Source organism: Mandrillus leucophaeus, unplaced genomic scaffold, assembly GCF_000951045.1.
Source record: "Mandrillus leucophaeus isolate KB7577 unplaced genomic scaffold, Mleu.le_1.0 Scaffold512, whole genome shotgun sequence".
Classification (NCBI taxonomy): domain Eukaryota; kingdom Metazoa; phylum Chordata; class Mammalia; order Primates; family Cercopithecidae; genus Mandrillus; species Mandrillus leucophaeus.
The window spans coordinates 641,485-660,849 of record NW_012105498.1 but is presented as its reverse complement, the minus strand read 5'-3'; the positions used below and the strand labels follow the sequence as shown (position 1 = coordinate 660,849).

General features: G+C 39.4%; 1 protein-coding gene across 2 annotated transcripts in view; it reads left to right on the top strand.

Annotated features, from left to right (window-relative positions):
• Positions 1-19,365, top strand: part of PRCP (prolylcarboxypeptidase (angiotensinase C)) — an 89,651-nt gene that overhangs the window by 28,667 nt on the left and 41,619 nt on the right. For both annotated transcript variants that reach the window (XM_011996410.1, XM_011996409.1), the window contains one exon: positions 17,979-18,119. In XM_011996410.1, the coding sequence (XP_011851800.1) occupies positions 17,979-18,119 (141 nt within the window). The remainder of the gene's footprint in view (positions 1-17,978; positions 18,120-19,365) is intronic.

Here is a 19,365-nt window from a genome sequence, read left to right as displayed (position 1 = left end):
ATGGTCTTAGGCAGCTCCACCCCTGTGGCTTTGCAGGTTACAGCCTCCCTCCCAGCTGCTTTCAGTGGCTGGCATTGAGTGTCTGTGGCTTTTCCAGGCTCACAGTACAAGCTGTCGATGGGTCTACTATTATGGGGTCTGGAGGATGGTGGCCCTCATCTCACAGCTCTACTAGGCATTGCCCCAGTAGAGACTCTTGTGTTGGAGCTCTGACCCCACATTCCCTTCCAGACTGTCCTAGCAGAGGTTCTCCATGAGGGCTCAATCTCTGCAGCAAACTTTTGCCTGGGCATCCAGGCATTTCCATACATCTTCTGAAATCTAGACAGAGGTTCCCAAACCTCAATTCTTGACTTCTATGCACCTGCAGGCTCAACACCATGTGGAAGCTGCTAAGGCTTGGGGCTCCCACCCTCTGAAGTCACAGCCTGAGCTCTATGTTGGCCCCTTTAAGCCATGGCTAGAGTGGCTGGGACATGGGGCACCCAGTCCCTAGGCCGCACACAGCATGGGGACCCTGGGCTCAGCCCATGAAACCACTTTTTCCTCCTGGGGCTCCAGGCCTGTGATGGGAGGGGCTGCCCTGTGGTCTCTGACATGGCCTGGAGACATTTTCCCCATGGCCTTGGGGATTAACATCAGGCTCCTTGCTACTTATGCAAATTTCTGCAGTCAGCTTGAATTTCTCCTTAGAAAGTAGGTTTTTCTTTTCTACTGCATCATCAGGCTACAAATTTTCTGAACTTTTATGCTGTTTCCCTTTTAAAATGGAATGTTTTAACAGCACCCAAGTCACATTTTGAATACTTTGCTGCTTAGAAATTTCTTCCGCCAGATACCCTAAATCATCTCTCTCAAGTTCAAAGCTCCACAAATCTCTAGGGTGGAGCAAAATGCCACCAGTCTCTTGCTAAAACATAACAAGAGTCACCCTTGCTTCAGTTCCCAACAAGTTCCTCATCTCCATCTGAGAGTACCTCAGCCTGGACCTTGTTGTTCATATCACTATCAACATTTTTGTCAAAGCCACTGAACAAGTCTCTAGGAGGTTCCAAACTTTTCCACATTTTCCTGTCTTATCCTCAGCCCTCCAAACTGTTCCAACCTCTGTCTGTTACCCAGTTCCAAAGTTGCTTTCACATTTTCAGGTATCCTTTCAGCAATGCCCCACTCTACTCGTACCAATTTACTGTATTAGTTCGTTTTCATGCAACTGATTGAGACATACCCAAGACTGGGAAGAAGAAGAGGTTTAATTGGACTTACAGATCTACAGGGCTGAGGGCCCTCAGAATCATGGCAGGAGGTGAAAGGCACTTCTTACAAGGTGGTGGCAAGAGAAAATGAGGAAGAAGCAAAAGTGGAAACCCTTGATAAACCTATCAGATCTTGTGAGACTTATTCACTATCATGAGACTAGCACAAGAAAGACTGGCCCCCATGATTCAATAACCTCCCCCTGGGTGTCTCCCACAACACGTGGGAATTCTAGGAGATACAATTGAAGTTGAGATTTGGGTGGGGACATAGCAAAACCATATCACGTGCCAAATGTAAAAATACACATATGGTTGTAATATGCTTTTGTGTGTTTTTTGTTTAATACCACAATATAAAATTGTTGTTGGTTATCAGTCATTGGGATTATTTTTTCAGTCTTTGCTGTGGTCAGGGGCTTGTACACACACCACCTTGAATCCTTGCAACCTTGTAAGTTATTGGTTTTCCCTTTTATAGATGAAGCAACTGAGGTACTGAGATATGAAAGAGTTTTCTGGAAATCACCTAGCTGGAAAGTGGCACAGTCAGCATTTCAACGTGGAACTTTCAGGTTATAGAGCTGGGCTGTTTTCACTGTGCTGAGCCAATCTTCAAAACAGTGATAGCACAGTGTGGTGGTGACTGTTCTGGAAGCTGTCATAGAATCAGAGAAAGAGCATTCTCCTTTGGGCTTGGGGTTGTCCTAGAAAACTCTGCAGAGGGGACAGCACTTGAATGAACATTTTGAGGATGAAGTAGTAGTTTTTTTTTGTAATGATGCGAGACAGGAAGGCATTCCGGGCAGGAGGACGTCCATGTAGAGAAGCCTGGAGACTTGAGAAAGCATATGTCCAGAGCATTTCTGGAATATGAAGTGGGAGAGGGCCATGTGGTAGAAGATGAAGCTGGAAAAGAGGGGAGCAGGGTGCCATGATGGACATTATCAGCTTCTCTGAGCTTGCCTTCACTATGGCCTTGTGTACCACTGGTTAGTTGGGTGGTGTCTCCTCTTTGCTGCTGTAACAATCACCTTGTTCTCACCCACATTCATAGTGTGCATTCCTTGTGTGGAAATAATTTCTTTGCTTGCTTGTCTCCTCTGGTAGACTGTGGCCTCCTTGAGAGCAAAAAATAAGGCTTTTATCCTTGTATCCAGTGTAGCCAGGCACACAGAGTAAGCACTCAGGAAATGGTGGGACAGTGAAAGAGCCTTGTCTTTGCTGAGGAGTCTCAGTATTAATTATAGTCGCCTATGTGTTTACAACTTTTCTACTTTTCAAGGTTGAGTTGGATTTGAACTGGATAATTGTAGTATCTGTTCACATTTCCTGAGGCTAACACACCTCTGATAGAAAGAAAACAGTCTTGCTGGTAGCCCCACAGGCCTAGAGCAGAGTTAACTGGTGTAGTCTAAGTTCGGGTGAGGTCACTCAGTCTTCAGGTGTCACATCACACATCTCACTTCTCCCAGTTCAACTCAGGAGTCATTGATGTAGCAAGGCCTGTGCACATTGTGCTTTGTGCTTTGTGGGTACAGAGATTAGCCAGAAAGGGAGAGGCAGTAGGGCATGGGGGGGAAAACACAGCCTCTCTACTCCATGGGGTTCCTCTGAAGAACAGTTGAGATTATTTACCTATAGCCCTAGTTCAGCCCTTACACTATTCACAGGGGCAGGAGGAAATAACATACGTGGTGTGTTCAATAGATTCTAACTTTTTTTATCTGGGTTTTTTACAGTTTTACAGTTTATAGTAGTATGAAGGTTATAAGACATGCATGTATAAATAACTACAGTGCAAGGCTACATTTGAAAAGATTATAATATAGCTAAAATACCCTGAAAGCACGAAGAAGGCAGGAATGCTTCATGAAGGGAGTGGCGTTGAATAGAACCCCCAGGACCTTTCACAGGGTAGACAGCTGTGTGGATTAAAGGCTTAACTATTGCCTGCTCCAAGACTTCTTTTCTGACCACTCTATTAAAAGTCGATCTGCCTCTGTTATTCTCTATCAAAATAAAACCTGTACAACTAGTTTCCTTTTTTTCTTTCTTTCTTTTTTTTTTTTGAAACAGGATCTCACTCTGTTGCCCAGGCTGGAGCCCAGTGGCGTGATCACAGCTCATTGCAGCCGCGACCTCCTGGGCTCAGGTGATCTTCCCACTTCATCCTCCTGAGTGCCTAGTAGCACAGGTGCATGCCATTATGCCATGCTAATTTTTATATTTTTTGAAGAGACGGGGTTTTGCCACGTTTCCCAGGCTGGTCTCGAACTCCTTGGCTCAAGTGATCTGCCAGCCTTGGCCTCCCAAAGTCCTGGGATCACAGGTGTGAGCCACCACACCCAGGTAAAACCTGTACAATTAGTTTCTAAGTTCTTATTTGTGTGTTTGCTTGTTTGTTTTCTGTTTCTTGTTGTCTGTCACCAGACTATAAGCCCTGTGAGGGCAGTGACCATATCTAGCTTGTTCACTGTTGTAACTCTAGTACTTATCCCATGGTAGGCACTCAAGAAATACTTACACATCCTACCAGCTCTGGGAAGTTGCTGATTATCTGGTGATGTGGTGGCAAAACCACCTGAAAGTAATCAAAGGAAGCCACTTGGTTACATTTGAACTTGCTGTTATTGTTCTGAGCTTTTTGGTTTCTGCTGAGGATATCCTTTTCCCTTCCTTTATCTTTTTTACAGCGCCATTATCATTTAGACCGGATGAATGTGCAAAACAATGAGTAGTCTGTAGAGTGTGTCTTTAAGATAATGATAAAAAGTCCCTGGAGGACATTTTATAGTGAAATCAGGACTGCAAATTTGATGTTGGAGTTTCCAGGAGGAAAAAACTTAGACATTACTTTCCTCAGCTGCTTCCTTTTGTGGATGCTATTCATGTGGGGATTTTGTAAAGTTTAATTTTCCAGAGTGCTTTAATATCATGTATTTTTCAATGTGATAAAAAAATTATTTTAAAGCAGTCTCTGAAAAGAGGTTGTAAGTTTTCTGTTTCAGTGGTTCTCACAGTATCATTCACAGAAGATTCTCCATGGAGGGGGAAGAGTTGTATTTTAGCATTATGTTGTAATACTGTGTTTGTATGTGCTTTTTATTTTTTAAAAATGTAGTTTATTAATTCATCAGAGGTAACCAGTGAAGATTGTGGCTGGTTGATGTCTTTTAACTCACCAGGGTGGAACAGGACCGAAACGTTTGAGAACAATTAGTTTATTACCTTCTATCAATTTCTTTAATAGGTTTTGGAGAAAAGGGTAGCAATAGAATATGCTTTATTGACTTCTATTAAATGTTGGGGGGAGCCTGATGGCCTTGGAACTCTTTTGCTAATTTAGTGGGGTGTTTAGTGTTTACAATGCCCATAGTCAGGACCAGTGCAGAATCTGTTATACATGGGCTATGGTGGTGACTACAACTGTTCAAAAGACTTCCTTTTGTTGATTGTTGTTAAACGAATACTGCTGATGTCATATATTGAGTCCTTCTTCATTGAGATCTTTCTTGGGTGTATTACGACTTTGGAGAGTAAACATTATTATATATGTTGAATATGTAGCAATTTAAGAGCGACCTACCTTGGCTTGAAGCCTGACTTGTTCTCATAATCATGTGCCATGTGAACCTTTCAATAGCCTTCTGCTTTCTTCTCACTTTCTTTCTTTTTTCTTTTTAAAAAATTTCCTCTAGGCCATCTTCCACAGAACAGGTAAACTGATCTTTTTTTTTTTTTTTTTAAATCAGAATAAGTTTTAAAACTCTTGAAGGCTTCGTATTGCCCTTAAGTTCAGACTTTCAGACTCCCTATCATAGCCCGCTTAGCTCTAAGCCTCATCCACTACCATTCTCTGTCTTGTTCACCACTGGTCTTATTGTTTCCATATTAAGCTCTTTCTGGCCTCTAGCTCTTTGTATTTTCTGTTTCTTCTTTCTAGAGTTCTTTCCTTGTCTGCCTCCTTCAGGCTTCAGTTCCGTTGCCACCTCCATAGAGACACCTTCTGTATTAGTTGCTTTGGGCTGCAGAGTATCACAAACTATGAGGCTTAAAACAACAGAAATTTATCCTCTCACTTCCAGAGACCTGAAGTCCAAAGTCAGGGTGTCAGCAGGATTAGTTACTTCTTGGGGACTCCGAGGGAGAGCCTGATCCGGGCTCCGAGGAAGAGTCTGGTCTGTGTCCTTTGCTAAGCTTCTGCTGGCTGTTGGCAGTCCTTGGCATTCTTTTGCTGGAAGCTGCTTGATTCCAATCTCTGCTTCCATTGTCACGTGGGCCATCTTGCTTTTGTGCATCTGTGTCTTAATATGGCATTCTTCTCTCTGTGCCTCTTTGTCTCTTCTTTTCTTACACGAACACCAGTCATATTGGATTAAGGGCCCACCCCTCTCCAGCATGGACCTCATCTTAACTAGTGACATCTGCAATGATCCTATTTCTAAATAAAGTCACATTCTGAGGTTCTAGGAAGGACATAAATTTTGGGGGGATGCTATTCAACCCAGTATACCTACATGACTTTCAATTAAAAGTAGGCTGTGTTATTGGAGCTATATAGTAGTTCTCCCTTCTTCATGGGGGATAAGTTCCAAGACCCCCAGTGGATGCCAGAGACGTTGGTTAGTACTGAACACTATATATACTATGTTTTTTTCCTATACATACATACCTATGATAAAGTTTTATTTATAAATTAGGCACAATAAGAGATTAATAAGAGATTCATTTTAATGAATAATAAACAATTATGACACATTATGGGAACACGCAGTCTCTTTCTCTCTCTCAAAATATCTTGTTGTACTGTACTCACCTATTTTCTGACGATGGTTGACCATGGGTAACTGAAACTGCAGAAAGCAAAACCATGGATAAGGTCTATAAACACACTCACTGGTTATTTATTCCTGGCCAGTGATGAGCAAGGCACTTTATTAGACCACATGTTACATATTGTACTCAGCTCTGGGCACACCATCTGTAAGAGGGAATGTTAATTAATCCAGAGTGTGAGCAGGGTTGGGAGGACTTTAGAATATAGTGTTATATGGGAAATAGTAAGAACTGGGGTTGCTCAGTTGGAGAACAGAAGATTTGTGAGGTCATCACAGCTCTTTGCAGGAGAGGTAGTATGCAAGATTGGATTGTGAGTTACATAGATCACAGGTCTGAACTCCTGTTCATGAGAAATGTGATTTTTGCCCTTTTTTGGAGGTTGAAGGGTCTTTGTCCTTTTACATTATACTATCAGATACCAGCCTCTATCTCTCAGAAGATGTGATGTAGTTATATCAGTGGTATCAGGAGAACATTTTGCATGTAGAGAAGAAACATTCAGAACAGGCCAGGTGCAATGGCTTATGCCTATAATCCCAGCACTTTGGGAGGCCCAGGCGGGTGGATCACTTGAGGTCAGGAGTTCAAGACCAGCCTGGGCAACATGGCAAAACCCCGTGTCTACTAAAAATACAAAAAGTAGCTGGGCATGGCAGGGCACACCCATAGTCCCAGCTACTCGGGAGGCTGAGGCAGGAGAATCGCTTGAACCCAGGAGGTGAAGGTTGCAGGAGCCAAATCATGCCACGGCACTCCAGCCTGGGTGACAGAGTCAGATTCTGTCTCAAAAAAAAAAAAAAAAAAAAAAAAGAAAAAGATTTAGAACAGTAGATTATAAAGGAAGAAAAACAGTAACACATCATCTTATGTTTAGCAAAACAGAAGAATATAAACTTGTAAGGCCTTGATGATATGCAGCCTTACATTATTTTTATAAGATTATTATTGAAATGCTTATATATCATATATATGAGTTCTGGCAAGATTATTTACTCCTTAAAATAGAATAAATACAGCATAGTTTAGATTACCTTGCAAACCAGCTAACAGATTATGGCAGCATTTGTCTGTGGTGGACAGGACCTCATAGCTCTGGGTATATTCAGGCTGCATGAAGACAGGAATGACCTTAATTCTCTTGCCCCCTGTCCTCTCTCACAACCCCTTTATGACATTCTCATCCTGGTTTTATCCAACCATCAAACTTCTCTGCTCCTGCTCCTGGGTTGTGAATATCTGCTAAGCAAGCCCATACATAGGCAGATTATTGTGCCTACCAATTCAGTCTCTAACCTCAGGAACTTTATGGAGTCTTAGGCATCAGTTTTTTCTTCCATGCTGCACTTTTACCTGTCTTTAAATCATTGCCATCCTGGGCTCTCTTTTACTATCTCTTTTAATAGATTACCTTGTCTCTTTACTTCGTTGACTAAAAACTAAGGTGTTATATGACAGGCATTTTAACTAGAACCCTTTTAGTTTCCTCACTCGATAATTAGAAAGATAACTCCTGCATCCATCTGTTTCCCAGTGGAGAAGCGGTTCCTTGTTCGGCCCAAGTCAGATCCTTCTGTTGGTGCTATTGACCCCATTCCCTCCTTGGGATCTGGCTGCATCACATATCCCTCACTTACTTATAGTCTCAACTATTCCCTCCAGTTACTTTTTGTCCTAGGGCATTACACCTCTCCCCTGTTTCTTCCTTAAAACTCTGTTGTTGGAAACACATATTTTACACATTGATCAAATCAACATTTTGCAGCACATGTGGGTTCACCAAACACTAGTATGCTGCTGAACGAGCTACTATGTTGTACATTTTACAGAAAGCTGTTTCTCAGGTAAAGTTATTGTGTCCTGGCTGACAGCCATGACTTTAAAGTCCTTTCCAGTCTTAAAAACTTTAACTTATAACCCTGTCACCAAGATTAATTATGTTTTAGGTAATATACTTTGGTAAAATGCTGATTAGCCCTTCTCTTGCACCCCCTGCAAAGATGGCCTTCTGTCTGTATTATTTGTAGTTATTTATAACTGTTTCTCCACCCAGCAGTAGGCATGCATTTCCTACTTCCTCAGCAGACCAAACTGTTGTGCGTTGCCCTTAGATTTAAGGCTTGGGTTCTCCCTTAGGCATGTGATTTGCCACGGGGCAAAAGGCACATCCAACTACAGTGTTGTGCAACTCTTCCAAAGCTGGGAACAGACCCACCCAATAAATGAACCTGCACAAACTTGACCTTCTTGGGAACTTTGCTTTCCATTCTCAGTTTTGTTTGTATACCAACTGCACAGCCACGATACATGCATGCATTCATTTACTCTCTATATATTCACTGGTCTTCTACTACATGCCTGGCTTTATTCCAGTCACTGGACAAAACAGAAAAAAGTCCCTGCCTAGTTGAGTCTATTTCCAATGGATGTTTTTCATTCACTGTTGGTTTAGAGAAACAATCTTGGATTTCAGCTAGGTTTCTTTCCTCCCTTTCTCCCTCCCTTCCTCTCTTTCTTCCTTCTTTCCTTCCTCCTTTCCCTTCCCTTCTCTTTCTTCTGTCTCTCTGTACTGCTTTTTTTCTTTCCTTCCTTCCTTTCTTCCTTCTTTCTCTTCTTCTTCTTCCTTCTTCTCTTCTTCTTCTTCTTTTTTCTTTCTTCTTTCTTCTTCTTTTTTTGAGATGGGGTCTCGCTCTGTCACCCAGGCTGGAGTGCAGTGGCATGATCATAGTTCACTGTAACCTCAAACTTCTGGGCTCAAGGGATCCTCTGATCTCAGCATCCTGAGTAGCTAGGACTACAGGCATGTACCACCACACCCAGCTAATATTTTTATTTTTTGTAGAGACAGGGTCTTGCTATGTTGCCCAGGCTGGTCTTGAACTCCTGGGCTCAAGTGATCCTACTGCCTTGGCCTCCTGAAGTATTGGAATTACAGGTGTGAGCCAGTGAGCCTGGCCTAGGTTTTTCTTTTTCCTTTTTTATTTTATTTATTTTTTTTTTTGAGACAGAGTCTTGCTCTGTCACCCAAGTGGGAATGCAGTGGTGTGATCTTGGCTTACTGCAACCTCTGCCTCCCAGGTTCAAGTGATTCTCAGGCCTCAGACTCCCAAGTAGCTGGGATTATAGGCATGCATCACCACACCCGGCTAATTTTTTTGTGTTTTTATAGAGAAGAGGTTTTGCATGTTGGCCAGGCTGGTCTCAAACTCCTGGCCTCAATTTGATCCTCCCACCTCAGCCTCCCAAAGCGCTGGGATTACAGGTGTGAGCCACCGTGGCACCCAGTGAGTCTAATCTCATCTCCCATGTTTTCCCCTCATAAACGTCTTGCCATAAAACAGCAACTCCTAATTTATGCTCATTCTGTATAGCTCACCATAGCACATGTTTTTCTTCCTTTGCTTGAAATGCTCTTTTGTACCTGAAAAAAAAAATTCTTCTCTGTGTCAAAGTTCACCTCAGATATTACCTCCTTGGTGCAGCCCTCTGTAATTTCCACGCGCAGAGTGGTGGCTTTGGCTTCTGAGCTCCCACAGCGCTTTGTATACAGAACTTAACCACACCACTGCTTGGTTGTTTACTAGCACATGAATCATTTCTCTTAGATTCCCCAGAACTTGAGAAATGGAATTGTATCTTAGTTTTTTTTCTTAATACCTGCCTTTTAGTGAGTACTCATTAAGTATTTTTAAATGAAGGAAAAATTTAATATTAATGTGATTTAGTGCAATATAATTTACATATGACTATATAGTGAAATAGAAATATAAACATGTACCTTGTAAAATAATATATATCTTCAATGAGATTTTAAATGTTTATCAATGTGCTTTTGAATTATCTTATTATACATACAGAACAATGCATTATCCTAACTCCAGAATCCTCTTATTTTCTTTTACAGTCACTTTTCCCCTGCAATGGTAACCAATATCCTGGTTTCTGACAGCACAGATTTTGAATCCTGACTTTAAAAAGAAGGGAGATGATTGCTATGTTTCAATTATGTGAACATATATTTATTTAGAAAAGAAAGATTCAAAATAACTGGCATCTCCTTGTCTGTTTTTTATCCAAGAGTTTGGACTTGAGATCTAAGTTCCCTTTCTGTCCTAAGATTTTACGAAACTTAATTTAAAACATAACGAACCAGGTGTGGTGGTGTGCGCCTTTAGTTCCAGCCACTCTTGAGCCTAGGAAGGAGGATCGCCTGAGCCCAGGAGTTCGAGGCTGCAGTGAGCTGTGATCGGACCACTCCACTTTGCCTGGGCCACAGAGGGAGACCCGGTCTCTTAAAGAACAAACAAAAAAACCCTAATGGTCTTTCCGACTTTACTACTTATATAAGGGCGCCCTCTAGTGGTGTAACATTTCCTAAAATTTATATGCAGTACTTGATTACAACAGCACTTTTTCTCTAATTTGGGAGCTTGAGCTGTGGCCAGCTAATTCTCTTAGTACAAAGCTTCCTGAGCCATGGGAAGGCATTGATTATGTGGTGCTTTCACAGAGCTGTTTGGCCAACAGATAGAATCTCTCTCTAATGAAACACTTAACTGTTATTTGATACAACATGTTATTTCTTGATTTACTGGAGCATTTTAGGTATTCTCAAGGGCAGGATATTTTCACCTCTGTTTTAGCAGTAAAGCAAAGAGTGTTTTGGTTTCACAGCATTTTGATGACTTAGCGATTCCGCCTCTGGGGCGCAGAGTTCTTGGTTTGAGGAAGGAAAGGTTATTAAGCACTGCAAAATTTTTCGAGAGGGTGTTTTCCCTCCCCATTTGGTTACTGAGCACATTTTTTTTTTCACGTAGATAGATGCTGTTGTGATATTTATTTATACCATTATTGAATTTATAATAGTTTCTCATATTTTCTCAAGCACTGGTTACTAATATATAACACATCTATGATAATTTTAACATTAACAAGGGAACCTCGTAATCAGAAACACAAGAACCACTTACTTAGAAGGTTTGAACTGCATCAATTGAACAATTATCTATGGCTGGGCACAGTGGTTCATGCCTGTAATCCCAGCACTTTGGGAGGCTGAGGCAGGCGGATCACTTGAGGTCAGGAGTTCGAGACCAGCCTGGCCAACATAGTGAAACCCTGTCTCTGCTAAACATACAAAAATTAGCCGGGTGTGGTGGTGGACACCTGTAATCCCAGCCACTAGCAAGGCTGAGGCAGGAGAATTACTTGAACCCAGGAGGCGGGGGTTGCAGAGAGCTGAGATCATGCCGCTGCACTCCAGCCTGGACGACAGAGCAAGACTCTGGCTCAAAAAATAAAATAAAATAAAAACAATTATCTATAAAGTATCTGCCATGTACAAGGGCACTGCGGTAGCTATTGTGTTTTTGCCTTTCAAACTATCTGAGTATAGGAGGCTGGGGCACCAAATTTTCCCCATGATGGATTCTCCCATTATCATTTGTTTTCTTCCCTTTCTCATTTACCATTTTCTCTTTAAATAAATTTATTTCTAAGAGTCTCATTTTTAAGATTAGAGGCATGTTAGAAAAAAAAAAGCATAGGAGTCAGGGAATGCAGTTCTCTCTCCTGGTTAACACTTATAGAAGGGCGTGTAAAGAGGAGCAGTGTCTTATAACGTACAAAGATGATTGCCTTTGAAAGATATGTCGGCAAGGACTTCCACCCTTTTTGTTAAGATGGAAGCTCGACCCGTTAAGGTTGGCAATGACGAGAGCATCTTTGTGGGAAGGGAGGACAGTTCCTTCTTGGACTCACCTTCCTCTTGGAGGGACTTGTTAGCATTTCCTTTGCCACCACCACACTTTCTGGGGGATACTGTTTCCCTTTTACTTCTTTAAGTCAAATTTAATCTCCAGTACTTTCTGGTATCCTCATTGTATGGATGAGTAAAGCTAGAATATTTAAGCAGGGTTTTTGAAAGGCCTTGACATAATAAAGAAGAAATAAACCAGGAGTCATCCAAGAGCCAGAGATCTGAATCATAGGATGTGGCTTGCTCTCTGATCTTGTCCTAGCTCTAGGGTGCCCATGTGTGAGGGACAACTTAGTAGGAACCCACTCCTAGACATCCATCCTTCTCCAACTGTAGATCTAGGGCTTGTCTAAACTCCACCTTCCTGCCACCTTTTAGTCCTTCTTTGGGAACCTGTGTTCTTCTAACATAAAGGTGTCTATCCTTTCAGGGGATATCAAGCATGCCCAGAAAGTTGTCAGTCTCCATTTAAGAACTCTAATGGAATGTAACCCCACAATCCCCAAATTAATATAGGACACACACGTCAAATGGGAGAAAGAAGGTCTTATTTTATTTTAGCATCTCTGCATTAGAGTTGAAAACCAGAGCACGTGAAAAACTCCTTTAAGGTGCTTTGATTTATTGGAGGCATTAGTTAATTTTTTGGTCATGTATATCTCTGGGTATACTTTTTGTATGTTGAGTAAAATTTTAGTTAACTGTTATTAGACATCTGGGTGCCTGAATGAATTCAACTGCATACTGAATTTTCTAAAACCGAAGGCTGCCGAGAAGGAGCCAATGTGATTTTGGTTTTATCAGTGCCTAATGGAGTTAGCAATAGTAGTGTAGTAACAATTATTGTCAGGTCAGTGAAAAGACCAACATTCCACATATTCTGCAATGTAACTGTTAGTAAATGGCTGGGAGATTTGTCCTTCTTTTTGCAAATTTAGGAGAAAGATACTCACTGCGAGTGTCCCCTACTGAGGGTTGAAGTTTAAAGTCAGCTTTATCTGCATTAGCATGTTATAATGCAATGAGTATAAAGATCTGGGTTTTCTTGGAGGTGGGATTGGGTAGGGGTTAAAAGCACCTGAAAAGAATTACATTTGATTCCTAATTATTAGTTACATTCCCTTGGGCAAGCTATCTGACCTCTCTGAGCATCAGCCTTCTTATTTTAAAACTGGGTGATGAAAGTGCCCCAGACGGTAACTGCCGAGATGGTGAAGGGGTATGTGTAAAGCAACAGCGCTGTGGCAGACACGTGGTAGGTGCTCTGTGTTATTCCCTCCCATCCCCACCTCTTCCACACATGCTGTCCCCAAGTTGCCAGCAAAACTAACAGATGTAATGTTGCTACTGATTTTTCTGTATGCGAACTTTATTCTTGAATGGTTTTAAAGTCCAAATAATTACTTTTGTATAATAAACATCATTTGAAGAATGATCTCTTTTCTTCTTGCCTACCCATTCTCACAGATCTATTTCTCCTCCACATGGTAAGTGGGAAAGCATGTTTTGAAATTTCTTGGACCATAAAAAAAATTTTAAAAAAGAAGAAAATGAAATTTCTTGAGCCATATGCTAGAAAGAACTGCTGTGCATGACTAGAGAGGTTTGTTTCCTTTCTGAAGCCATACTGTGTTGTCTTTACAGTGCTATTATTTATTTTAATTGGCTCAATAAACCAAATTGCAAAAATAAAGTTCTAGCTCTGCCTCTGCCTTGTGACCATGGCCAAGTCACGTGACCTCTTTGAGCCTAATTTCTTCAGTTGAGAAACACAGATGGAATAGTTTCTAAGGCCCTTGTCACCTTTTCGTGTTGTGATTCATAAAATCTTTATTCAGGAGCCCAGAACAGGAAGTGGCATGTGGGTCCCACTTCTCAACAGCAGAGGGCATACTGCCCCTAGTGTGCCTGGCCATTAGGTATTGAAAACTATCTAGTTATCTAGCCAGAAGTTGATATCCTTGATGATAGGAAGGAGCCAAGGAAAATCTGTAAATTCATGTTGTGCAAAGGACATTTCACTACATATTTCCAGTTGTTTAGTACCTAGGTGAAGCACTCAAAAAATGGGAGATTTTGACATTCTAAGGTCCTGTAATTCTGTGAAGAACTTAATCTGTCTCCCATCTAAGTACTCTGTGCTTAGGATTGGTGTGCAGATGGGATGGAGAGAACTAACATCTTTTAAGCATGTATATATCAGGAACTACGCCTAGTACTTTAGGTACATTTTCCCTATCCTCACAGCAATCCTTTGAATTATACGTGGTTATCCTTATTTTATACAGGAAGACACTAAGGTTCAGAGAGGTTAAGTGATTTGCCCGAGGCTTCACAGTTAGAAGAGATTCAAGTTCAGGTCTGTTAACTCCCAAGTCTGCTTTCTTGCCAGGGTTCCTCTCTCTTTTCCCCAGTCTTAACAATCAAGGCTATTGCTAGGAGCAGGAGTACCTTGGGCACGGCCACACAAGGGAATTTGGCCTTCTCTGGTTCTGAAGTTCTTGTGGCCCTTGTGATTCTAGATGGAAGTGTTTCTCTGGCAAGAACTTTTTATCAGTTATATTTAGCATGACATACACAAACACCCATGTTTTCAAATTTGAAAATTTTAGACTGGATTATTAATGTTTTTCTTTGTGGGACGCTTTTAAAGGCTACAGCAATAGCTCAGTTTACATGAAGACTCAGTTCTGTAGTCAGTGGGTGAGGTGAAAATCATTAGGGCAAAATTATCTTTAAGAATCTCATGGGAAGGCGTCTTGTTAGAGAGCCATGAGCTTCCTTTCTTTAAGTCCAACACAGTCAGTTTTTCCTCCCCTGTTGAAACCTGCTGAGCTTCAAAAGGTGATCCTGTGGTGGTTTCTCATATTGAGTTTCAAATGATACAGTTAGCTTATATTTGGGGGTATGTTCAGTGGTAATTCAAATCTTTAGACACCAGAGTCTCATTCAGCATGGTGAGATGCTTACAGTATTTTAGCTATTCTAAAACCTAGAACGAGAGAAGGAATAACAAATTAATGTCTTATTTTGGTGCTTATGCTAACTCAGTCGTTTTCAAAACTTTACAGAATCACCTGTAGGGCTTGTTAAAGCACAGTTTACTGGGTTTTACCCCCACGGTTTCTGTGATTGCAGTTCCAACAAGTTCCCAGGTGAAGCTGATACTGCTGGTCCGGGGACCTCACATGGAGAACTACTGTACTAACTGAATGGAAGCGGGTGGAATCACTTGTCCGTCTTCCTTTCACTGTCTGTCTGCCTTTCTTGCCCTTTCATTTTTAGGCTGAGTGGATATAGTTGAGTTAGTTTAAGTTAAATTCAGGGACTGTAGCTCAGCCAACTCTTTATCCCACTGCTTAGCTTAGTACTTGGCCCAGAATAGGAGTTCAATAGATTCTTGTTGAGTGAAAGATTGAGTAAATTAACATGTATAATGGAAGGGTTTATAGCACATGGACATCATTATTACATACCTAGTCCATAAAAACTGCTTATTTTCCTGAAAAGTAGACAGTCTTTAGATCAGAATATTATGTTTTAGGACTACATATGGTGATGATCATAGATACCAGGAAGTATGCAGTTAGGTAAAGTTTTGAGACACTTGCGTTTTGGAACCTGTGGTGTGAATGGTAACTGTGTATGTAGATAGAGCTGGGTGCAGGATGTCTCATCTGTTTTAGAATGACCTAGGCAAGTCTTACAGGGTTTACAGTCTGGTTTAGGTCAGAACTAAGCACTGTTCCTGGGAGACTGGAGCAGCACTGGAACAGCATATGTCTGATCCAGACTTGGTGCTGCATTCTCATTTCTGTCCTTCCAAAGCACTGAGGAATTCAGCCCCCATGATGCTAAAGGCTCAGTGAGACTGTACTGCAGGGTAACTCTGTAAATTCAGATAGTTGTACATGAATCTTACCATGTTGTAGTATTTGATAATTACATTTTAAATATTAAGTTAAAAAATCTCAAAGGGTAAAAAAAATCTCAAAAATATATTTAAAGTTCAGTTTAAGAAATCATTTTCTTATGTAGCCAAAACAATATGATCATTTTTGACAAAATCAACGAGTCTTTAGTACAAATTGAGTATTTGTTCTCTGAAATGCTTAGGACCAGAAGCATTTCAGATTTTGGATTTTTTTTTTTTGATTATGTAATAGTCATATTATAGTTACTGATTGAATATAACTAATCTGAAAATCCAAAATTTGAAATGCTCTAATGAGCCTTTCCCTTGAGTATCATGTTGGTGCTCAAAAGTTTCAGATTTGGAGCATTTGGATTTTGGAGTTTTGGATTAGGGATGCTCAACCTGTATCATTTAATAACTAGTCCGTATTAAAATTACACATTTGTCTCTACATCTTTATTTAATATTGTTTGTTCAAACTAGGATCCAATCCAGGGTCATGTATTATGTCTGGTTATTATGTTCCTTAAAATTCATTTAATCTAAAATAGTGCTTTCTCATGATATTGCCTTGTCAATTGTCTTGTAAAATGTCCTGCCTTCAGTATCTGTTGTCCGTTTAAAGTATCTTCAACTTGCTCTTTTACCTTTATATTTCCTGGAACCTGGAAATTAGATCTAAAGGCTGGATTAAGATAAAATGGAACATTTTTGGCAGGAACACATCATAGGTGATATGGGCTTCAAGTTGTGCCACATGAGGAGATACATAATCCTTGCCTGCTCTACCATTGATGATGCTAACAAAATTGATTACTAGATTAAAGTGATGACAGCCTGATCCTTCTATTGTAGTTATGTTTTCCCCTTGTGACAAGAGAGTATTCTCTATGGTATTACTTTGATACTATATGAATGTTCATTTTCATATTATCTGTTTTCCTAATGCTTTTAACACCAATTGGTAATTCTTGCCTGAATCCGTAAATTTACAGAACTGTCATTATTCTAACTCTGTCATTCCTTCTACATTAGCTGACATTTGACTAAACACAGCTCTTCTTTATTAACTGGGACTATTCGCTGCCATCAAATACAGTTCTGTTGGACAGGCAGGTTAAATGTTGAATTTTTTACTTTTTAATTCCCAATTTCAAAGTAAGGAGTTGATTTAATAGACAACTTCAATGGTGGCAAATGAACTTTTTCCTTTCTTTCCTTTTTAAAAATATTTTTGTGGATGAATGGAGTTTCATGAATTGAATGTTTCAATTAACTACAGTGATTATTCTCTTTATGTTTAATTTGTTTTTGTTTTACATTCAATTTATTAAAACGATTGCCAGTGATAGTCCCTTGTAGTTGGTTCCTACGTTCTTTAAATGTAACTCTCCATTAATTCTGAGCACTTTCTTGCTTCCTTGCATAGCAAAACGCATAGGCTTATCTTGCAGCTTTCTTGTCCCAAATGTCACTCAGCCACTTCACTAATAAGCCCTAGTTTCTTTTGGTGGGAATGGTATAGACATGAAAATCTTATAACTTAGAATGTCTGTGGTGTGCTGGGATGACAAGGTTTATGGACCTTTTCAGTAGTCTACTTAGTTCATGAATTTTTAATATTGAAACTGTGTATAATGAAAATTCAGATAGTAGGGGAAAACTGTATTTTGAAAAATAATAGGATGTATTATATACTTAAAAATTGTTAAGGGAGTAGATTTTAAGTGTTCTTACCACAGAAAATGATAAATATGTGAGGTAATGCTTATGTTAATTAGCTCAATTTGGCCATTCTACAGTGTATACATATTTCAGAACATCATGTTATATACACCATATGTAAAATTTTATTTGCCAATTAAAAAATGCATTAAAAAATTAAAAAAGGGTTCACATTGTATTAACGATTCAATTTTAACATTATGTTTTTAAGTAGCTACTTGACTTTATAATTGTATTTTTTCTTTCACATTGAAAATCTTGACTACCAATAGCAAACATTGCTTTATTTTATAATACAAAGAAAATGATTTCAAAATAATATTATCAATATTACTATTAATAATAAAACAATGAAGTTTAAAATTTCTTCTGATTATTTTTGTAGTATAGATTGATTTTAATGGAAGAATTAATTACCTTTGTGTTGATCTCATTTTATTACTTTCCTTTGAAATATGTTTTGTTTATTTTGTTTTTATCACAGGTTGATCATTTTGGATTTAATACTGTGAAAACTTTTAATCAGCGGTACCTAGTAGCTGATAAATACTGGAAGAAAAATGGTGGATCGATACTTTTCTACACTGGTAATGAAGGGGACATCATCTGGTTTTGTAATAACACGGTATGTGCAGATTCATGAAATTCCAGTGCTCAATTTGACTTTTATTATGATAACTTGGAAGAAATGTTTTGCAATATATATGACCAAGCATTACTGTTCTTAATTGTAAAGTTCTATTAAAAATAACAAAAAAATTAACTCACTAATAATAGAAAAATAGCAAAAGTACATGAATAGAAAGTTCATAAAAGAATTAAATACAGATATCCAATAAGTCTGCATATTCAGCCTTCAAGAATTACAAATGAAAAGGATAATGTACAATTTTTGGATAATTGAATTATTTTATTTTATTTTTCATGGACTGCCTGAACATCCCAGAGAATTGAATTTTGCAAGTTTTTTGTTTTTTGTTTTGCTTTGTTTTGTTTTTAAAATCTCAACTTATTTCTAGAGTGAACAAGGATATAAGGGAAACAGGGATAAGAATGTTACTGTGTACAGTTTATTTTGATTATGGTCTCTAGAAGGTAAAAGCAAGGGCAGGAATTTTTCTATGTTTAGTGTTATATTGTCAGTGTCCAGGACATATAGAAGGTGATAAACATCTGTTAAATGAATGAATGAATAAAACCTAAACAAAGCCAATGCAAATGAGAAAAAAATATACAAATAAGGATGGGAAAAGGTAAAGTTGTAGCTACATTTTAGTTTAGCTTTCCTGTTCTACCATTTTCTTTTATTTGTGAGAGTTAAAAATAGTATATAGCCTGTTAGCTTGCTTCCCTGACTATATTTTCTATCGCCTTTTATAATGCTGAAATCCATGAACAAAACTTAATTTCAAAAGATATGTGAAAGAAAGAAATGCCCCTTTTCAACGTGTCAGTGCTGTGACGAGAAAATGTCAACTTTTTACCAAAAAACTAGTTGTGAACTACCTTAAAGTGGGGAATGAATTATGTCTTATCCCCAATGCCAACATCTGGCATGATGCTTGGTATCAGGAGGTCTCAGTAAATGTTTGTTGAACTGGTATATGAATTTAAAGTAAAGATATGAAACCAATTACGTTGTTACTGCATTTCTTATTTCTGATTATTTCCTTAGGAATGTTAAGAATCTAAGTAAGTTAGTTGAAATAAAATAATTCCCAGAGACATGAGATCCTAGGATGCCTATTTCTTTTAGATCAGTGGCAAGTGAAATCAGGACCTCCTTTCCATCAGATTCCCGTTCTGTTATTCTGTGAAATAACAGAGGCTGCCTTGTCTCTTTTCTCCTTTTGGTGTGACTTTCGTTTTAT